Source organism: Ammospiza caudacuta, chromosome 1 (genome assembly GCF_027887145.1).
Source record: "Ammospiza caudacuta isolate bAmmCau1 chromosome 1, bAmmCau1.pri, whole genome shotgun sequence".
Taxonomy (NCBI): domain Eukaryota; kingdom Metazoa; phylum Chordata; class Aves; order Passeriformes; family Passerellidae; genus Ammospiza; species Ammospiza caudacuta.
In genome coordinates, this window is record NC_080593.1 from 82,607,836 (window position 1) to 82,627,380 (window position 19,545).

The window sequence follows — 19,545 nt, forward strand, 5'->3', positions numbered from 1 at the left end:
CATTGTTATGTTAATATTTTGATTTGGTCTAAAACCTGACCTACCTGAAATAATTACCAGCTTTCCTGAAGTTTTAAAATACGCATTTTTATTTAAAAACTGCTACTGAAGTCACACCTGTCAGTCTGGTTTAAGCTTTTAATTAATTTGTTCCTTAAGATTACCATACCTAAAAGAAACGGTAACAAATGATGAAATTGCTTCATGTGCCAAGAGTGACAGTGAGATAACATTTGGTGAAATAAAAAATGAAACTTTCTGAGCATTGAGTGGTTTATGAGAAAGTTACGAGGGGCTGCTTGCCAGTCTGTGATACCTAGACAAAGACAGGAATTACTTCAGGCTGGACTTTTGCAACAGTGAATTGCCTTAGCTCGTGTTTTCTGGAGTGTTTCCATTCGTTGTTAACACCCTACTGTTACTTGAAGCTCTGCAAAGCGAATGCAGGCTAAAATCAGCATGACTTTGCCACTTCCAAGGGTGATCATAGCTCTCCCTTTGACATAATGCTGGGTAGCTGCTTTCTGTCACACAGTGTGGTCTGTCATGCCAGCACAGGCAGATACAGAGAGTGGGAAATTCTCCATTCATTTTTCTTCTGTTGAGGAGAGATGTGGCCTTCCTCTCTCACATGTGAAAGTCGTAATGTTTTGATTCATAAAAGATTGAGGCTCTCCAGTGGTCTGTATGGAAATTGGGCTTCAGGAAATAGCAGAGGTACCAAAATAAATGTCTGGTAGTTCATTACTGCTGATAGCTTATTGGTGCTTTACATATGAGTGGCAAATCTGCCTTTTGATGGTCTTTCAGAAGAATGGCAGTGTTTCTCATCTCTGCATAGGCTACAAAACACTTGGATCATTTCTCCATGTCACAACTATAAAACTGGGGGGGAAGGGGATTGGCGATAAGAATTGCATACATGTGATTATACTTAGCCCACCCACACAGAAAAGGGGGAGAAGAAAGAATATTTGTGCACCAGTGTTGTGTCCCTTTGTGTACTTAATAAGGTCATGGCTGAGCCCTTTGTCTGCCTGAGATGGGAAGTCCATGGCAACTTGTCACTGATACCCTGGGGTGCCTACATAAGGCACTTCATAGGCGGATCAGTGGCATCCTTGCATTGTCTTTTCATGGCCTTTCTCTAGCCTTACTTACTAACACAAGATAGCTTGTGCTTGACATGGAGCATATCCCTGGATATTTCTCCTGCCCTGTTATTGGGGCCCATCATAGGAGCTTACACTTCCACTGTGTTTTAGGAAATTTTTCCTGATGCATATTCAGCAGTGCTGCCAAAGGAGAGGATGTTAATTTTTTCTTTCTTTTTTTCCTTCCCCTCCCCCTTTCCCTTTCTTTTCACTTTCTGTTCCCTCTCCTTGCAGTTTTCTTTCCTACTGTACCTCTGCCCAATACTCAAAAAACTCGTGAACCTAGGACGAATGAGCCCTTCTCTTCTTGCTTTATTCACGGATCAAGTAGCATGATTGCACCGTGTTTCTTCTGAGCTCTGGATTGTGCTACTGTCCCCTCTGTGTTGCCTCAGGAAGTGTTGCTGTTCTCTATAGCAGAGCTTCACTACAAAACTTGCTATTCTCCCCTAAAGCTCCTGCATGCCTTACTTTCTACTCCTTTTGATGTGCTACGGTTATGAATGAGGATTGGTGCTGTAAAATTCATGGACCTTTCTTTACAACTGGAAGTCATTAGAAGAGATCCCTCTGATAGGCAAAAATGAAATTAAACTTCAGTTTGCAGCTGGCCATTATGTAGCAGCAATAGCATTGCTGTCATCTGGGTGCCTAGGGTATGTCTCTGTGGGCTTCTTCTGTATGAAGATTTTAAATAAATATGACAGGAGCCCAATACCCTTCTGTCAATTTTAATGTCATAGCAGCAAGTACTCAGAGCAAGAATACACAAGAGAATCTGTCTCCTCTCTTGACAGTGCAGGTTAATAATAGGAATGCCGTGTTGGTTAATGGAAACTTTTTCCATAAATATGGAGGATGAAAATTAGAAAATTATTTTTCCTTTTGATAAATTAAGGACATTCACTTTACACCTGCTCTTTTTGCCTTTTTTTTTTTTTTTTTTTTTTTTGTGGTCACATAAGGAATGGGTAGGCATTTGATGTTAAAGGTGTGTGCAAACTTGTTTGTTGGTCAAAAATTTACATGTATCAATTTATAAAATGTGATCTCAGAATGTAATGTCAAAGGAGACTTATAAGTGAATACAAGTACAAGCAGTAAATATCTCAGACTCTGTTTTGGCTTCTTATATTCTTAGTTTGAGCTTTTTGAGGTCACAGCTATCTGGTTGTTACCAAAAACCTATTGTAGTGCATGCGTTGGGTTTTTTCCAGCCTCTGTTCAGTGAATACATTTTCACTGAACCACAGCTTTTTGTGTCTGAGCAGCCTCAAATGCAGTCTGGCCTCATGGCTTATTTGCACCTGCCATGAGTAGGTGCTCTGGGAGTCACTCAGAGACTGAGAAGTGACAACAAATGACACCAAAAATACATTATTGCTACTTCTAGCATTGTTGCATTCTGCTGACCTTTGCTATTCTATGTTTTGCAGCTCTCTGCTAAATAAAATATTCAAATAATACCTCTATTTTAATAATACCTAAGTTAAATGAAAACTTTTATTTTTTGGGGGGAGCTCAGTTTTTCAAGATTATCTGCATTGTAAGATATCAAACCAGAATGTACAGCCTTAATGGAATCTGAGGCCTCTCTCAGATACATGCATTTCTGTCAGTATGATTTCTCCTGTGTCTCACATTCTCCATGAGATGTTTTTCTAATGAAAGCAGGATAACCATCTGAATTCTTCCCTGTGTTCTTTGACTTAGCAATCCCAGGGCAGTATATTTTCTGTCCTCTTCCTGAGTCTTAGATTAAAAAAAGAGGAAGAACTGTAAGATCTACATTGATGCTGTTGTTCCTCCAAAGTATTTTTAGGACTTCTCGTTGCAAAGGTTTTCAGCTGTGTCTAAGATCATGTGAATCCAGAAGAGTTCAGCTGAGTCAGGCAGTGCATCATCTTACACTCCAGCCTGTAGCAAAATTTGGTTGCTACAGGTTCCAAATTCCTGATGTATTTACACGTGAAGTGATTATGCTGCAAGTTACAGAGATGCTTTCTCAGGAAAGCACTGACTTTGGAAATACATTATCCAAAGTCATCACATCATAGAAAATAAAGAGCGTGGTGATTAACTTGCCACTGTTGCATAGTTAATGTCTTGCCGTTAAAAACAACTACAAAAACTACTGGTTTGGGATCAAGTCCTTGGGGGCTAAAAGGCTGTTAGAGAAGGACAGGATCATTACCTCCCCTGTACCCTCTGCCAAAAAAGTACCATTGAAAAATTTCCTCTGGTACTTGTTCGTGCAGATCTTGAGCTCCCTCTAACCACTTGCTTTCGTAATGAAAACTCAGCAGGGATGTGTTTTATACTGAACTCTTAAAATAATCAGCATTCCACACATATTTAGCCCTGAGTCCCAGCATATTGAGGAGTCTTAAAGGTGTGAGGGGAAATAAGGAAATATAATCGAATCAAGAGATAAATAATCAAAAATACATTTTTGTAGTAGAAATTGCTCCTATTTACAAAATGTTTCTTCCAAATAGGAAAATTTGAAAAGAATAGGCTATGAGTCACCCCACATTATGAAAAGTTATAAAAAGTAGTGTTTACAAATTGGCTGTGAGTATGATAGATGGTGTAGTTATTGTGACAATTGCTATTTCACTTTTTAATGATCTGAAAATCTGATTGTGGTGTTGTATGTTTTCATTAATCTTCACATGATGTACTGGGTACATTACTACATAAAAGTAAAGATTACCTGAATCATGGGAAATCTGCATTTTCATGTTAATAGGCTTTTACAAAGCATGTTGCAATTCAGTAGTAAATAAAAAGCCGTTAATTAAAATGGTTCTATGTCCAAATATGCACAGAATTACAGAAATAGGTTTTTGAAGCGTACAGAGGAATGGTATTGTTAATTTTGCTAATCCAAACAAATCTAAGATGATGCTTAGATAGGTACACTTTTCAAAGGTGAGTATGGTAATGATTTCTTAAGTCAGTTCCCATTATTATATTGTCATTTGTTATAACATCCAGACAGTGGCCAAAGGTACTGACACGAGGCAGTTATTTTGGAAAAATGGTGTTCTTGCTGGGGACACCCTTCAGCTGGAAGGACGGAAATGCAGCTTTAGACAGTACTCTAGCCAGAACTGTCCCACCAGGTAGTGGATAAAGTAAAATTAGTAACTTTTAGTGCATCTTCATTCTTTTCTGTTGTGCTGTGTGTGGAAATGACGAGTATAAAATACTAGTACAAACTGGCAGCATGAAGTACCACTAGTACTGCTGCTGCTTAATAAATGTAAGCTCAGCTGAGACTGTGCATGCATGTTTTATTTTCATTCCTCAGAGAGGCTGGTCTATATGTCCCATAGAAGCAAAGTGAAGAAGCAAAGATGTGCACCACAAACAGAAAAAACGTAGTCTAACCTGCTCTGTATGGTAGAAGGTAATTCTGCCAGGTAGTCAGCTGCTATCCTGTGGGTGCTATAGTGCTTCTTTAAGGAAATGAACTGCTTTTGCTGTTACTAAAGCCATTCAAACAAATAGAACACCAAGAAGTGGCAGATCTAAGAGATTGAACTAGAAAAGTAGCAGTCATTCTTCTTTGATTAACAGAAAAATCACTAGTGGTATTGACATTCAGGAGTTTGTAGTTGCTTTAAAATTTCTACAGCCCATTGAAATGAATGGGTACTACTTTAGTACTATATTCAGATTTAACAGCACATTGATCTGTTATCCATTTGAATTGTCATGGCTTCTGTTGTCACTTTACAAAGCTAGACATTTATTTCACACAGAGTGAAAGCTTAGTGTCTAAGAACTCCTCTTGACATCCTTCAGATTACAATGCTTTGAATCCCATTGCTATTGATTTCTTGAAGGTTATTTTCTGTGTATTTTCATGGCACCAAGTCCCAGTCCCATTGACAGTGGAAGTTTTGCAGATGATTGTAGTAATATCTGATATTGACCTTCCAGATTAAACCCATAAGATTAATATGGAAGGAAGAAACAGCCTGTTCTGGTAGTGTTCAGGGGACTGGATGTTTCTGGATGGAAAGTGATGCTGCCTTTCCAGCTACCACCTCTCAGCACAGGCACCGTAATGGTAGTGGAGGAATCGAGTGGTTGCTTCCTCTCAGGTCAGTGGAGGTCAGCTTCTCTGTGGAGAAATTGTAGTTCAACAAGTTCATTTAAATGAAGATGCACCTGTGTCTGAATCCTTTTGAGAGAACTTAGTTCCTTGTCTTGTGTCACAGTAAAAACCTATCTGGGCTAAGTGTATTAGGGACTAGGGGGTTTCTTGCTATTAAAAGTAAGCTGTTAAGTTAAAAACATTTCTTAATTCCATCTTCTGTTGCTCCTGTGTGAGCTCTGAATATAAAATTGCATATTTAAAGAATGTTCTCTATGTCTGGATGACATGATTTATGACTCCACTTGCCACTGGAGAATAGGGAAAATTGTGTCGATAACTTTGGCAGGGTTTGAACTAAAGCAAGTTTTTGACTAAGAACAGTCAGCTTACACAACCTTCAGCTGGCATCTGATACTACCAGAGCATCTTCATGACCTTCCAACAGCATCCTTTATCATATTCAGAGCTTCCCCAGGAGTGGCCTATTGAAATGGACAGGAAATTCCTTATGGTCCCTTTTGCCATGGGCAGAGACATTTCCTTTGGAGAGCTTCACATAACAGTAGGGTGTGGAATGGAAACCATTCAGAATGAAGAGTGTAAAATTGGGTTGAGAAGGCTTCTCACTACAGTTGTATGGCTGTGGAAGGTGATGTAGTGTTTATGCATGTGCAATACCTGCACGTTTGACTTCATGTCTGCACTGATTTTGGGGATAATAACAAATGATACTGCAATTGCTCAAAGCACTAGGAGAGTGAAAGGTGCACATCTACTGAATGATTAATACTGTGAAACATTGGAAAGCAAGATTCAGGTTATGAACTCTTAACAGGAAAGGTTGGGAAATTTCGGGCCAGTGCTGTGTGGCTCTGAGACAAACACAGCTTCACCTGGGCAGAAATGATGAGATTTTCACCTTCTCAGCTTCTATCTTCTTATGTTTTTCTCACTGCACTGACATCCTCTATTCCTGGTACAGCATCAAGCTGTTCTTCCAGTTGCACTCCATCTTTCATCTGCTGAGAGATGGAGGAGTACAACAGTGCCACAACTGACTCCTGCATCTCTGCAGCCAAGACTGCAGTGCAGGCCCATGCTCATGATATTCTCAGCATGGAAGTGCATTGCTGTCATGGGAACGTGCACAGGGATGCACTTCAGCACCTGACAAACACGTGGAAAATTTGGTCTTCTCTCCCTTTTGAACCATGGTCTTTGGTAATTTTGCAAATGCTTGAAGTCTACCCTATTTCCTTCCTTATTTTAGAGTTTCCTTGGAGTTGCATCACCATTTAAGCACTGCTTACTTCATATAAGTTTTCACAGCTCACTTTTTTCCACAGTTAAGTAGTTAAAGATTATTAAGTGGGCTGATGCTGCAGTAGCTGCATGTGAGAAGTTGGTCATGGGTGTTCACTAAGAGCTAATGGAGATACTGCAATAACAGGATGGAACCTTTATAAATCAACCAGCAGTTGGAGAATTGCGGACTATTTCTAAATCCTCTGAGTCTATGGAAAAGGTGAAATACTTAAATCTTCATTTTGTGATCAGAAGGCAGCTTGAAAGAGAAATTTATTCTCTGATAGCTGTATCATGTATAACAATATAGATAAGAGATGGGATCTCTTTCTTAAATAATTTATTTTTATGGGCTATACTTGAACTAAAAAGATGAATGAGAGGCTGGTGAGATTAATCAGGCCATATGCTGCAATGCCTTAATAGTGAATGTTAGAATAGTGAATGTCAATCAGTTGCTATTAAATGTAATGGCCAGTCATTTACCACCTCATTAAAAGATCAGGACAGCCGATTTGCTTGTATGTGAATAGCAAAATAAATAGTAATTATAATTTTCTGATAGGGCATTGCATTCTCTTGGAGTGTGTCAGGGCACAGCCTAAGACACGCAGACAGGAAAGTTGAATCCCAAAGTAGCATCTCTAGGTATGTGTAAGAATTTTGTGTGTATTTGTATATGCACTGTGTTTTGTCAGCATTTGTCATCAAGGGGAAGTACTGCTTTTTACTTGTTTTAGTATTTTCTGCAGCACCTGGATGTTTTTGAGGTTGTTCCCTTCTTCGTCTGCAGGAGACTCTGAGGTTCAACAGTGCCATCCTGTGGATGATCTTAAAGATCTGAAAGCTTTGGCAGATAAATGACCTCAACACAATAAATAATCATAGAATATCAGATACTGTATGTCCCAATGCAATCAGCTAAAACATTTCCCTCTGGTAGTCAGTCAGACTAATTATTACTTTTCTGTCCATAAAATTGATAACCTAAACGTATTACAACCAATGGGAAATTATTTCAAGCAAGCTGATGAGCAGGCTTGTTAGTTTTGTTCTGTTGCTGAGAAGTGTGATTTTAATCATCTCAGTGTGGTTTTAATCATCTTAGAATTTGTTTTTGCAGACAATGCCAAAATCAAAGGCAGCTCTGTAAATTCCAATAAGCACCCCTGTAATGACGTATCTGGACATCTTTAGAGAAGCATTAGATTGAAACTAAGACTAGTTAATGTTCATGTTTCATAACCAGAAAATACAAATTCCCAAACAACCTTGAAGATTAAGGTGAATGATTTGAACAACTGGGCACAATACTTTCAATTGCAGAAATAGAAGGGCAGGTTTAAAGTATGATGTTTTGTTGACTGAAAAAGAAATTCTGCTCAGAATACTTGGGGAACCTGTTTATGGAGTGGATATCATGCCAGGAAAAAAAGTAAAAACCCACAAAACTTGCTCTCATTAGGAAGCAGTTGGGGAATCAATGAGTAACTGCAGATCTTAGTATTTCATATATAGTTTTCATTTTGCTTGCCTAAGTTAATTGTCAGGAAAGTGAATGGTGTTTATTTGGAAATGAGCAGGGAAATAAAGGCAAGCTGATCAGTGGAAGGTTCTGCTCACTTCTCAAGTCCTTGCTGTTTTGGGGTGCTGGAGGGGCAAGTGTATGCTGTCTGTGTGCTGCCTTTGCCTGCAGGGTCAGGGAGCTGGGTGCAGCCCCAGGTGCTGTGCTGGAATCTCTTTGGTTTGCAGGAATTTCTCCTTTGTGTTTTCCCTGCCTGTCACAGAAATTGCTCCTTTGCTTTCCACAGCTATAGGCCAACTATGAGTCACAGTACATGCCAGTGGATGATTTGATTAAAACAAGGAAACATCAAGTCACAAATTCCAGCATTATTCTTGGGTAGTTAAAAATGATGAGGTAATTTCTGGTTCCAAAGTCTTTGAAAAACATGTATTTATAGATTCCATATATCTGTTTGCCAGGCTTACTTAAAAGAGCAAAAGGTGATCACCAGTGTTAAGACATACCATTAATTCCCACAAATATGAAAAGATAAATATGAATCATTCGCATTCTTTAATCCTAAATATGAATAATTCCATCTAGAAGATTAGTTTAATGCAGTTTTAATGATATAACTTTAGTCTAACATATTTTGACAAAAAAAAAAATCATCCAGTCTAATAAAAGCCTTGCATCTATGTAGTTTTGTCCTTTTTAAAGTGGGCTAACCTGTTCTGAATGTTGGCATAGTGGAAATTTTGAGATTGATGCCTTATTTTCAGGAGAGTCTACATTTAAATCTATTTTAAAGGTATCTGCTATTAATAATTTTAATATTAATAATTTTAAATTTATTCTTTTGCAAGTGTCACTTTCTACTTGTACTGTAACGAGGTAGATGAGAGCACTATTGCCTACTCCTTTGTATACTGTATGCTAAGAGTTCTTAGCTGTCTCCTTATGTGGGTTCTTTGTGCTCTCTAAACAATTTTTTCCATCTATATTTTTGTTCTTGTTCTTCACTTATGGTGTTCCTGGTCTGAATACCATATTTTAATAGAGGTATACTGTGAGCTACTATTTTTACTATTGCTTTTTCTCATTCTTTCTTTGTCTTGGTACGTTATTTTGATTTTTCTGATCACCAGTGTACATGGGGCACTTACCTTCTCCACTGTGGCTGCAGTGAGACCCACTTCCCATTTTAGGAGCTTTTATGTTTGTGTGGACAGCAGCAATGTTTGGGGGTGTTTCCTGGTTTTGTCATCTCTGAATGGAGCCTTTTGGTTTGGATTGCACTGTGAGCAGTGCTCACAATCCTTCCTCCAGACTGGAACTGCTCTTCAAACTTCTGCTGGAAGCCAGCATTATATGCATTCCATCCTATCAGGTAAGGGATGCAGTAGGTAATTTGGGTGCACCAAACACCAGAGTGGCTGCAGGTGTTCATCCCCCCCACAGCAATGTGCTCTGCTTTGTTCTGCATTTGGGCCCACTGTGAAACAGCTGTGAATTTGTGTCATCTCTGTGTGCATACGTGCACAGCCTCTGCACATATGTGCACACCTTCACTGCATTTATAGAGAGAGATACAGTTAACTGTAAATTTCCCTGTTGAGTTACAAAACTGATTTAGTCAGGATCTCTGTTTTAATGGAGTTGGATAAATGCTCATCTGCTCTATGTGTGTTCTGTGGCCTCTAGGAGATTTCACAGTGACTCCTGTGTCACTGTGTTTGTCTTTATAGTATGTCTGTCATACTTCAGTTCAACCAATCCCTCTGAGGTGAAGGCACAAGATTTTAGTATTATCAATGCCTCGTTTCATCTAGTTAATGATCTTTGCAAGTTATTTCATCTTTGTGATTTGCCTTCCATGTCAGATAAAGATCCTATTTGAGCTAAGTATTTTGGAATAATAGAAATCTATTCTATTTGAACAGTCAGGAGAAATTAATCCAATAGAGAATCTGATGTTAAACAGGTGCAGCATCGCACATGTAAAATCAGGGTAAGTTCTCTGAACACTTAGATCTTAACAGATGTGTTCTTTTTCTCCATATGTTAGAACAAAATAAGGATTTGCTTTGAAAGTATTGACACAAACACTAACCAGTCTTGGCAAACACAAAACTGTGTTCCTTACACAGTATCAGCTCTGACTATTCATTAACTTTAAATAAATGTGTGCATTAAATAGCAGTAAAGCATGAATATGTATAAACAAAATCAGGTTTTGTCAGAAAATAAATTTTTTTTTGCTTTCTTGTTTACTGATGCCTAGACAAAGGAATGTTGCATCTTCAAAACAACATCTGTCAAACCGATTTTCATCAGATTAAGTATATCCTCAGAAAAACCATCACAGCTTACAAAATACTGGAAATGTAGGTTGTGCTTTGTATAAAACAGCAATAGAATTTAAAGCACTTAAAAGTGTTGTATAAATGTAGCAATGATAGCCTGTGCCTGTTCTACATTTTTGTTTCTATTTTCAGGAAGTTCTTGGGAAAGATAATGAGCGATGTTGCAACACTGCAATCCCAGTAGATGTCTCAGAGTGCAATTAGAGAGTTATGGTCCTGGCAGCTAATCTGGGTCCACAAAAGCCCATGATTTGGGAGTCTGGCAGTAGAGATTGAATTTATTATGACAAAGTTCATCTGTGGAAAGATTTCTCTCATTAGGAATGAAATTAAAGCATGAATCAGTGACTGATTATCCAGGCCTTTCTCTGATCTGTTGAATTCTTCATTAGTACAGATGTGTGATTATATATGCTCTGGCCTGGTTCTGGTTCTATAGATCATCAAAGATAAGGAATAATACTAATTTTTTTAAGATTTTTTCTGAAACAATGTAATCTGGTAGAAATGTAAGGAAAGCCAGTGGCTTGACATGGGACATAAATAGCAACACAATCATTCCAATTTCTGGCCAGCTTTTGGTCCTTTTCCCTGCTACTGGATAATTAATACATGGAAATGAGCTTCCTATTAAGCTGTTGTGTCTCTTGTAGGAGGGAAGCATTTTTCCTGTGTAACAAGTTAAATAGAGAGGTAAAGTCTCATTACTGTGTGCACCTGCAGCTGGTCATGGAAACCTGGGGCAGCCAGAGACAAGTGCCAAGGTTTCTGCAAGATCTTTGTGGATGGAAGGTAGAGGTGCTTGAGCTGGAAGCTGGGTCAGCATTCCCATTAGTACTTCCATTTAAAAACTGGAAATCTAGTATGGAGCAGGGGGAGTCCAGTCAAAAAATCCATGAAGATGACAAACAAGGGGGAAAGTCAAGGAGAAAACTGTTCCAGCTGCATCAGGGAGTAGATACCTTTTGCAACTCTAAATTCCTGTTAGGTTGTTGTGTGTGTGTCAGCACTATCCTAGAGTGTCCCACATGAACTCTAAGTGAGGTATTTCGGTGCTTACCACTCACCTTTGGGAGAGCCTAATCAGTGTCCTGTTTCCAAGGCAGTGTAACTAAAGGCAGTCACAGAACCCACTGCATACAAACAAGGCTGCAAGGTTGTGTTGTGATAGTGTTCAACACAAATGCTTTGTGTCTGAAAAATACAGTTTTTACTAGGAAAATGGTACTGCTGACTTTCATCTTCTTTATAAAGATGTGCTAGCTGCTTCTGAAGTACTACCTGAAGCATAAACCTCAGACTGGATTTTAGCTTACCTGAAAATGACAATGATCTTTACAGGATCTTCAGCCTAATTCCTGAGACAAAAGAACGTACAATTAAAATAAATACAAATTAAAATAAATACAGAAATCTGCCAAATAGTCTAACCATATCCAGCTCTATTGTGTACTTGGGAGACTTAACACTTGCAAGTTTGGGCTCTGTGAACATGAATAGCATGACATTTTAACAGGAGGCTGGGGTTTCTAAGCAGATTTTTGTAATTTGCAGTGGTAAAAGATGTTTTTGAAATGACCATTATGCAAGAGATTCCTTCTGATTGTCATTTTTGGCCAAAGCCATAGAACATTGCACTTGTTTTTGAAGTAAGAATTAAGAACTCCACAGCAGGTAATACAGTGTGGTAGTTGAAGAACAGCTCATGGCACATTCAGCAAATACAGGCTCTGCTGGGGAAATGTTGATTTGAATTTCATGCATCATCCAAGCATAATGAACATTGAAAGGTCATGTTAAGAATATTAAAAAAAATCCATTTGATTTGACTTTTTCACCATCCAGTATTGTTAATAATATAATGTCAAGCAAAAACAGTTTCTCTGAGTGTGACTAAAGCCAGATTCCATGTATAGTTGAAAAATAAATTATCATACTTTTTTTTTTCATTTACTGTTCATTTCCTTTATAATGTCATGGTGTAAATGTGTGAATTGTACCTTGAACCACTGCAGTACATCTGTATTTTCTCAGTCAGAGTTATTTCTTTGAGTTTGTTACTCAGCATCCAGTAAGTCTCATGCAGACTGTAGCATACTAATTGGCTCAGTATAATTAGAATGAAATGGAAGTGTTTTGCTATTGATCTTTGCTTGTTACTAGTTTGTACTGACAGAAAATTGGATAGAAAAAGTCTAATACAGCTATTAAAATGTTATTTCTCATGGCAGGAAATATCATTGCTATTCTTCCATGGAAGTATTTTAGAGCAGAACTCTTTTCCTTTCTCCTTTTTTTCTAACCTTGTCTTTCTGACTTTTTAAAAATGTCTAGGAGGGATGCTGAGCCTTGTTAAATAACCAGGCTGTTCAGATACTGAGCAGCAATACCATCACTTAAACAGGGCTCAGGCAATATTTATGAGTTCATTATAACAAGTCTAATACTGTGCTGCTTGTTATCTTAACTTCACACAACATCATGTTAATAAAGTTTTACAAGCTGTGTAGTTGTAAAGTGCATCATAGTAATCACTATCATTCCTCTAATAAGTCATTTGATTTGTGTGTGCCTTGTGTTGTTCCAGCCCTGTGAGCTGTAACATCTTGGGGTAGAACCCTTCTTGTGGTCCAGGTTAATGGAGCTGCTCTGAGTTCTCAGTTACAGGTGTTCTCAGGGGAGGGACACCTCTGCTTCCCTCTGCAGTGACTCAGCTTACCTGGATTTCTTACAGGAGAATTACCCCTGCTGTGGAGATTTTCTGGAGCTCCAGGCCCCAGCCCTTCTGCAGACTCCATGCAGATGTGTGGTTTTACCTGCCCCAGAGGCACTGAGGTTGCTGTGTCTGTAATTCAGACTCTGGCAGTGCCAGCAGGGTGAGCAGTTGGATGTGGCTGTGCTGTAGCCTCCAGGTAGAGGTGGTCACTTCAGGAGATCAGGGAAACCAATGGCTTGTGCTGACCAAGCTACAGAGAACTCTGGCTGTGGAGAGTCTGTTCCTGTTGGTGTGGGTGGAGGGGCTGCAAATGAGAAACCAGGAAAGGCTTTGCTTTATGTTTTCAATATTTGTTTGATTACAGACATGTTTCTTTTTATTGTAATAGACTACCTGCTTGAAAATCTGTAATTTAAAGTGCAGTCTGTTGCTCTTTCTGAGACTCAGAATCCTCATTTTTTCGATTGACAGATGTAAACTTGAAATTCCTTTTATTCTCTAACACAGCAATGACTTTAGTCCAGCTACAGTTTCAATTGTGCAATACAAATACACTGTGTCTAAAGTACTGCTGGCAGTTTATGTAAAAAATTTGAGGATTAAGAAACCAGCGCAAACAAAGACTCAGCTTTAAGAAGCAATATTGTTGGACTAGCCTCTTCTGTCACAATCATTGTGAAGTAATAGGAGCAAAAACCTAAAGGTCTGGTTTTGGCTGCAGTAAGTACTACTAAGGCAATAGTCATTTGAAGAGAAAATTTGTCTTGTCTGTTTGAAAAATTAATCAGCTTCCAAAAATGCCACCTTTCTTTTTTGCACTGTATGTGTGATTTCCTTTTTACCTTCTAAATAAGTGATACAAATAATCTCTCTTTTTTTTTTCAGCCCACCTAAGCCAGCGGTGTTCATCTCCGGTGTCATTGCTAGGGTAAGATTATCAGTAAATTTCTCTCAGCCATAGCAAAATTACCGTAAGCTTTTCAGAATTACCTCCAATCAGAGCAAAATTAATCTTTTTCATACCCCTTCCTCTTTTGTGAGAGGAGGCTTTGTGTTTTCTATATTCATGTAAGGCCCTTTGAGCATTCTTTCTGGGTTTGTGTGAAATTGAAATTATTCATTGAAATTATTTCCCCCGTTTTTCTTTGAATTTTAGCACTTTAAGTTTATTGGATCATCCTTTTATATCTAAGCTAGATATTACTGTATTCATTTCCTTTGGAGGCAGCTGCATATTAAACTGCTGCTGTAGCTTGATCTGTGATGAGGAGCAGCCCTCCTGCCTGTGAGGTTACATGCTTGAAGATTGAGTGTTTCAGCTGCCATATGTGCCGTGAGGTACTTGGGATTTAGGGTGCTATTCCCTGGACTTTAGGAGCAGGCAGGACCTGTAAATCCTTAGTATTAACTAGCCATTAATCATGTGATCAGTAATTCCTGCATTGTGGCAGGGTTTTAGCATGGCTTTGTGTGGTGGCTACCTTACATCACTGGGGGTTGTAGTGTGCTTTACTGTGAGATGCTGTGCTTGTGTCAGATCCCATAGGAAGGAGTGAGCTGATGCCATTTTCCTTAGCCCATAAGGAATGGGCAGTTGGCAGCATCGGGGGAGGGAAGGCAGAAAATGTCAGGTCTGAGGAAAGCAGATCTTGGAACACTGGAAGCAAGTTGGAGAAGAATAAAAATTACCAAATGTAACAAGTTAACAAAGTGATTAAAACGAAACCAAAACAAAACAGTGTATGGTTGTTGCCCTGTGAGCCAGTGGAATGCCCAGAGCTTCTGGCATATGATGTTTGTCCCCCTTTCTGAAGAGGGAAGTTGTGTCCCCCTTCACTATTGTCCCCTTGTCGCTGAGCACTGATATATTTGTTTCCTGTTGCTTTTTGAAAGCCCCACAGGACTGAGCCTAGAAATGGCAATGGTAAATAGGTGACATATGGCTTACACCTGGACTGAGGCTGCCCAGCAGCAGCACCTGAGAGCCAACACTAGCAGACCTGGTTAAAAGAGCATGTTAAACTTCAAAGCCAGCCATCCCTAAGATTTGAGTCATAAGTAGTTTTAGATCCTGCTTTCTTCCTAAAGAAACTGGCTTTGTTTAGTTTGGGAAAGAGAAGGCCTTGGGGTGACTTAACTGCATCCCTCAGGATGGAGTCCTGAACAACCTGGTCTAGTGGAGGGTGTCCCTGCCCATGGCATTGATGTTGGAACTGGATGATCTTTAAGATTGCTTCCAACCCAGGCCATTCCACAACTCTGATTCCTGCAGCAGGCTTTTTGTGCAGGTATTTTTCATGCTGCCTTAACTTACTTTTAAAATAGTCTATTCTTTCTAGTGGCTTCTTTGAAACCAAACACTTCTGAAGATAGGAATATTTTGATTTTTTTCCCCTGGGGTCACATTAAGATACTGTATTATTGGATAGTGTGTGTAACTGGAAGAAGTGAAGCTTGCATAAGAAAAATTTTAAAGTTGGCTAGTAAGAATAAAAACATAGAATGTGTAAAGAGGAACCCCAAAGTAACATGCAACACTGTTTTTCATCTGATTTTCACAGTTTTTAGAATTTACATCAATTTCAACTGGAAAGTACACTTTTAAGATTCCTTAAACTTTTCCTGCTGTGTTCTTCAAACAGGGTGATAAGGACTTCCCTCCAGCTGCAGCTCAGGTGGCTCATCAGAAGCCACATCCTTCTGTGGAGAAGCTTCCCCACCCTCAGCACGTCAAACAGCACATCCACCAGCCGCGCAAGTGAGCTCCCGCCAGGACCTCTGCCAGCCTGCTTCACTGAATGTGTGCAAGAGAAGACAAAAACCCTCTAGTATTCACACTGTCAAGTCTGTAAAATTGACATCTAAAATAATATGCTGTTTCTTTTACTTTAATTCTCAAGGGTTAATAAGAATGAAGACATTGTTCAGTTGTTATCCCAGATGGAAAATTCTGTATTGGGTATTTGCTGATCAGGGGTGCTTTTTTATAAGATTTTCTTATTGCCAAGATAAAAACTTCAGTATGAATAATATGATTAATGGGCTTAAAATCGGTACTTTTAGTTGTGGACTCAGAGTAGCAGATAGTTAATATAGTTTTTATGCTAAGCCAGTGAGGAAGAGCAGCCCTTTTGTACTGGTACCTTTACTGTCTGGAGGGAGTTTGTTGGGTGTGTTGAGACAGAAGTCAGTGGTTGTCTTGATTATGTAGAACCCTTGCAGCCTTCAGTATCCTCAGTGTTCCACCCCAGTGCCCTCTGGATTCAGCCAGGGAGATGATGACAGGGGCCCCATACATTCTCAAGTGGGCAGAGATGCAGCTGAATCTTCTTTACACCCCTTTGCACTCACACAGTCTTGCTGAGATTTTTCCCTCTGGTGGTCTGTGGGAATGGAGAGGAGAGAGAAATCAGAATTACAAGAAGACTGCTGCTGTAGACAACTCATTTGTAATCTCATGGGTCTCACTGGGGGCTGTATTTTTGAGGTGATTATTTCACATTCCAATAGCAAGCTAAAGGAGTTAATGACCCTCCATGTTGAACTTATAATAAGTTGGTGAAAAATCTGTTTCCTTTTTTTAATTTAGAATTTGAGATCACCTTTTGAAACTAAGAGGTACCATTAGTAAATATGTTTATGATCCAATCTCTTTTGTACATAATTTTTTTTCCTAGTCTTCTTATTCTGAAATACAGTAGTGATATGAGGGAGTAAAAAGAAAGTTATTTCCAAACGGAGCAATCAGTTTATTTTTGCCAGATAATCAAATAATTTAATTTCTCAGTTCAAAATCACTTAGCTCTGTCATTTTCCTTCCATAACTCACCTCTGTAAAAACCAGGAAAAAAGTTTTATACATTCTACCTATTTTAAAGTGTCCTTCTGTTTTTAACTGACTATAAATACAATACAGCCTTTGGTTTATAAAGCCTCCAGGTTTATAAAGTTTCTAATGATGTCAGAAAAGTGGGAGCTAATGTTGCAGCCATTCACCTGGCAAATCACTGAAATGTTAAGGTCACTTGGGGCTTTAGCAGTTCATTTGTGGTTAAAAAACAGTGTGGAAAGTTTAGAAATTATTATTTTTTAAACATTCTGTAGATTTAATAATTATTTCCTGAGCAGCTGATTTAAAACAACAGCAACCAAATAATGGGAAATATGGCCCATTTCACAAGTGGAACAACTCACTTTGTGTAGGTGCAAGGGACCTGACATTTCCATCTCTTTGTAGGCTTGAAATGGAAATGATGTTTTACAAATTATATGCACGGACATGCTTATTCTAAACCCAAGGAAAGATCTACAATCTACATATGCAGTCCTTATTTTCAATTTGATTGGAAACCATACTTGCCTTAAGGAACGAGTGTTGTTTGTAAGAATTATTCTGTATTAGAGTATGCGTAACTTTTCAAATCTGCTTTCTGTGTCTGATGTCGGTGCAGCAGAGGCCTTGTTTGTAGCTGCTTGTGAGTGTACAAGTGATTCACACCTGAGCAGCTCATTCATGAGGGTAGCATGGCTGAGCCTCTTGGGCTCTGTGCAGGAGAGGATTTGCTGGCAGGAATGTTTGCGGGCAGGGGACGGGAGGTGGTTGGTGGTGCCGCCGCAGCTGTCCGAGGGCTGTGTCAGCGATGGAGCAGAGCAGAGCGTCGCCGTCACCTCCGGTACCTGCTGGCTCAGGGGAGCTGCTGTGCCTGCATCTGGAGCAGTGCCTGGAGCCCGGTGCAGTCAGGAGGGTCAGCAGAGCTTAGGCATGGCACCATTGCCCAAAGGGAAGAGTCTTTCAGGGTGAGCTGGATCGCTCTTGGCTCCACTGACTGCTGTGGGAAACTAAACCTTGGCGTGGAGGCACACGGTGAGGTGGGGCTGGGTACCTCTGCTCCATGCCTTGTAATAGGTAAAAACAGCTTTGAAAGCCACACCACATCTCCATTCTGACAGTAAAAGTTAGGAGCATGGATGCTTTCAAATTGCAAACTACTGCTCCTGGTTATTAATGCAATATATACAGCATATATAGATAATACCTGATTTTTGTCTTTGATTACTTAGATAGATATGTAAGTTTGTACAATGAGGTATGGCTCTTAAGATAGCTTTAGTGGCTTTTAGAGCACAGAAATTCCTATATAATTAGAAAATGTCTCTGTATGAAAGCTATATATTGTTGGGAGGTATCCATGTTTATACATAGATGTCCTTACCAAAGCATTACCTTTTCCAAAATAATCATAACTGGTGAACTGGATTTCTTATTGATGGTTATTGATACTTTTAAAATATGTTGCAATAGCATATAAGCACAGGAGATGTTCAGATGTTACCTTGAAATATCTGCAAAAGAAATTTGCTGTAATTGTCAATGTGGCAATAATGCAACAATAAAGCATGAAGTTGTATATTGGGCTCTTTTTTCTCTGTAAGTGCAATGTAAATCAGCAGGGTGCATCTTTGTGGCATTTATGGGATTTTATAACAGATTGCTGCATGACTAATCAACATTTTATAGATAGTGAAATTTATTATGAAGTTTTATGACACAGTGGATGAGCTGTTTTGAATAGTCCAGTCTCATGTAAAATAAAAAGTAGATGCCACCAGCTAGAATGGGAGTTGCTGTTTTCCACTATGAAATTGGAGATGCTCACTCAGCCCCTGTGAAGCTGGAGAATCTAACCCTGGTAACAAACCAGGATGGTAAAGGAAACTAAATGTAATATTTTTCACTGCTTTGCAAGTTCTAGTCTTTCAGAAAAAGCAAGTATTGTAATCAGAAGAGGTGGCAAGCTTTTCATAAAGCTGCAGTTTACACAGTGCAGGCCATAACACAAGTGATTTGCTGAAGAATACGGAGAAATTGCTGAGTGTTTCTGGGCCCTTTCTGATACTTTGGGCATCTTGTGTTTAGTGCATGAGTGGTGTGCATGTAATGCAGCAAATGGTGTGGTACAGTGCAGAGGTGGTGGCTGCTGCCCTGGGACTAGTGCAGCATTGCATCCTCAGGCTCTGCACTCACTCTGTGGTCATAGAATGTTTAGGTTGGAAAAACCCTTAAAGTCATTGAGTCCAAGCATTAACCAGCGCTGCCAAGTCCACCACTAAACCATGTCCCCAAGAGCCACATCCATACATCTTTTAAATATCTCTGGGGTGGTGACTTAACCACTTCCCTGGGCAGCCTGTTCTAAAGATTGAAACCATTTTGGTGAAGAAAGTTTTCCTCATATCCAATCTAAATCTCCCCTGAGGCCATTTCCTCTTACATTGTCACTTGCTACCTTGGAGAAGAGGCCAACCCTGCCTTGCTACAACCTCCTTACAGGCAGTTGTAATGAGCATAGGGTCTCTTCTCAGCCTCCTTTTCGTGCTACACTATT

General features: G+C 39.3%; 1 protein-coding gene across 1 annotated transcript in view; it reads left to right on the plus strand.

Moving 5' to 3' along the window:
• DAP (death associated protein) overlaps positions 1 to 18,711 on the plus strand; it is a 52,815-nt gene extending 34,104 nt beyond the window's left edge. The window contains exons 3-4 of the mRNA XM_058801983.1: positions 14,045 to 14,087; positions 15,802 to 18,711. Coding sequence (XP_058657966.1) covers positions 14,045 to 14,087; positions 15,802 to 15,921 — 163 coding nt within the window. The 3' untranslated portion in view covers positions 15,922 to 18,711. The remainder of the gene's footprint in view (positions 1 to 14,044; positions 14,088 to 15,801) is intronic.
• The last annotated feature ends 834 nt before the right edge of the window (positions 18,712 to 19,545 follow it).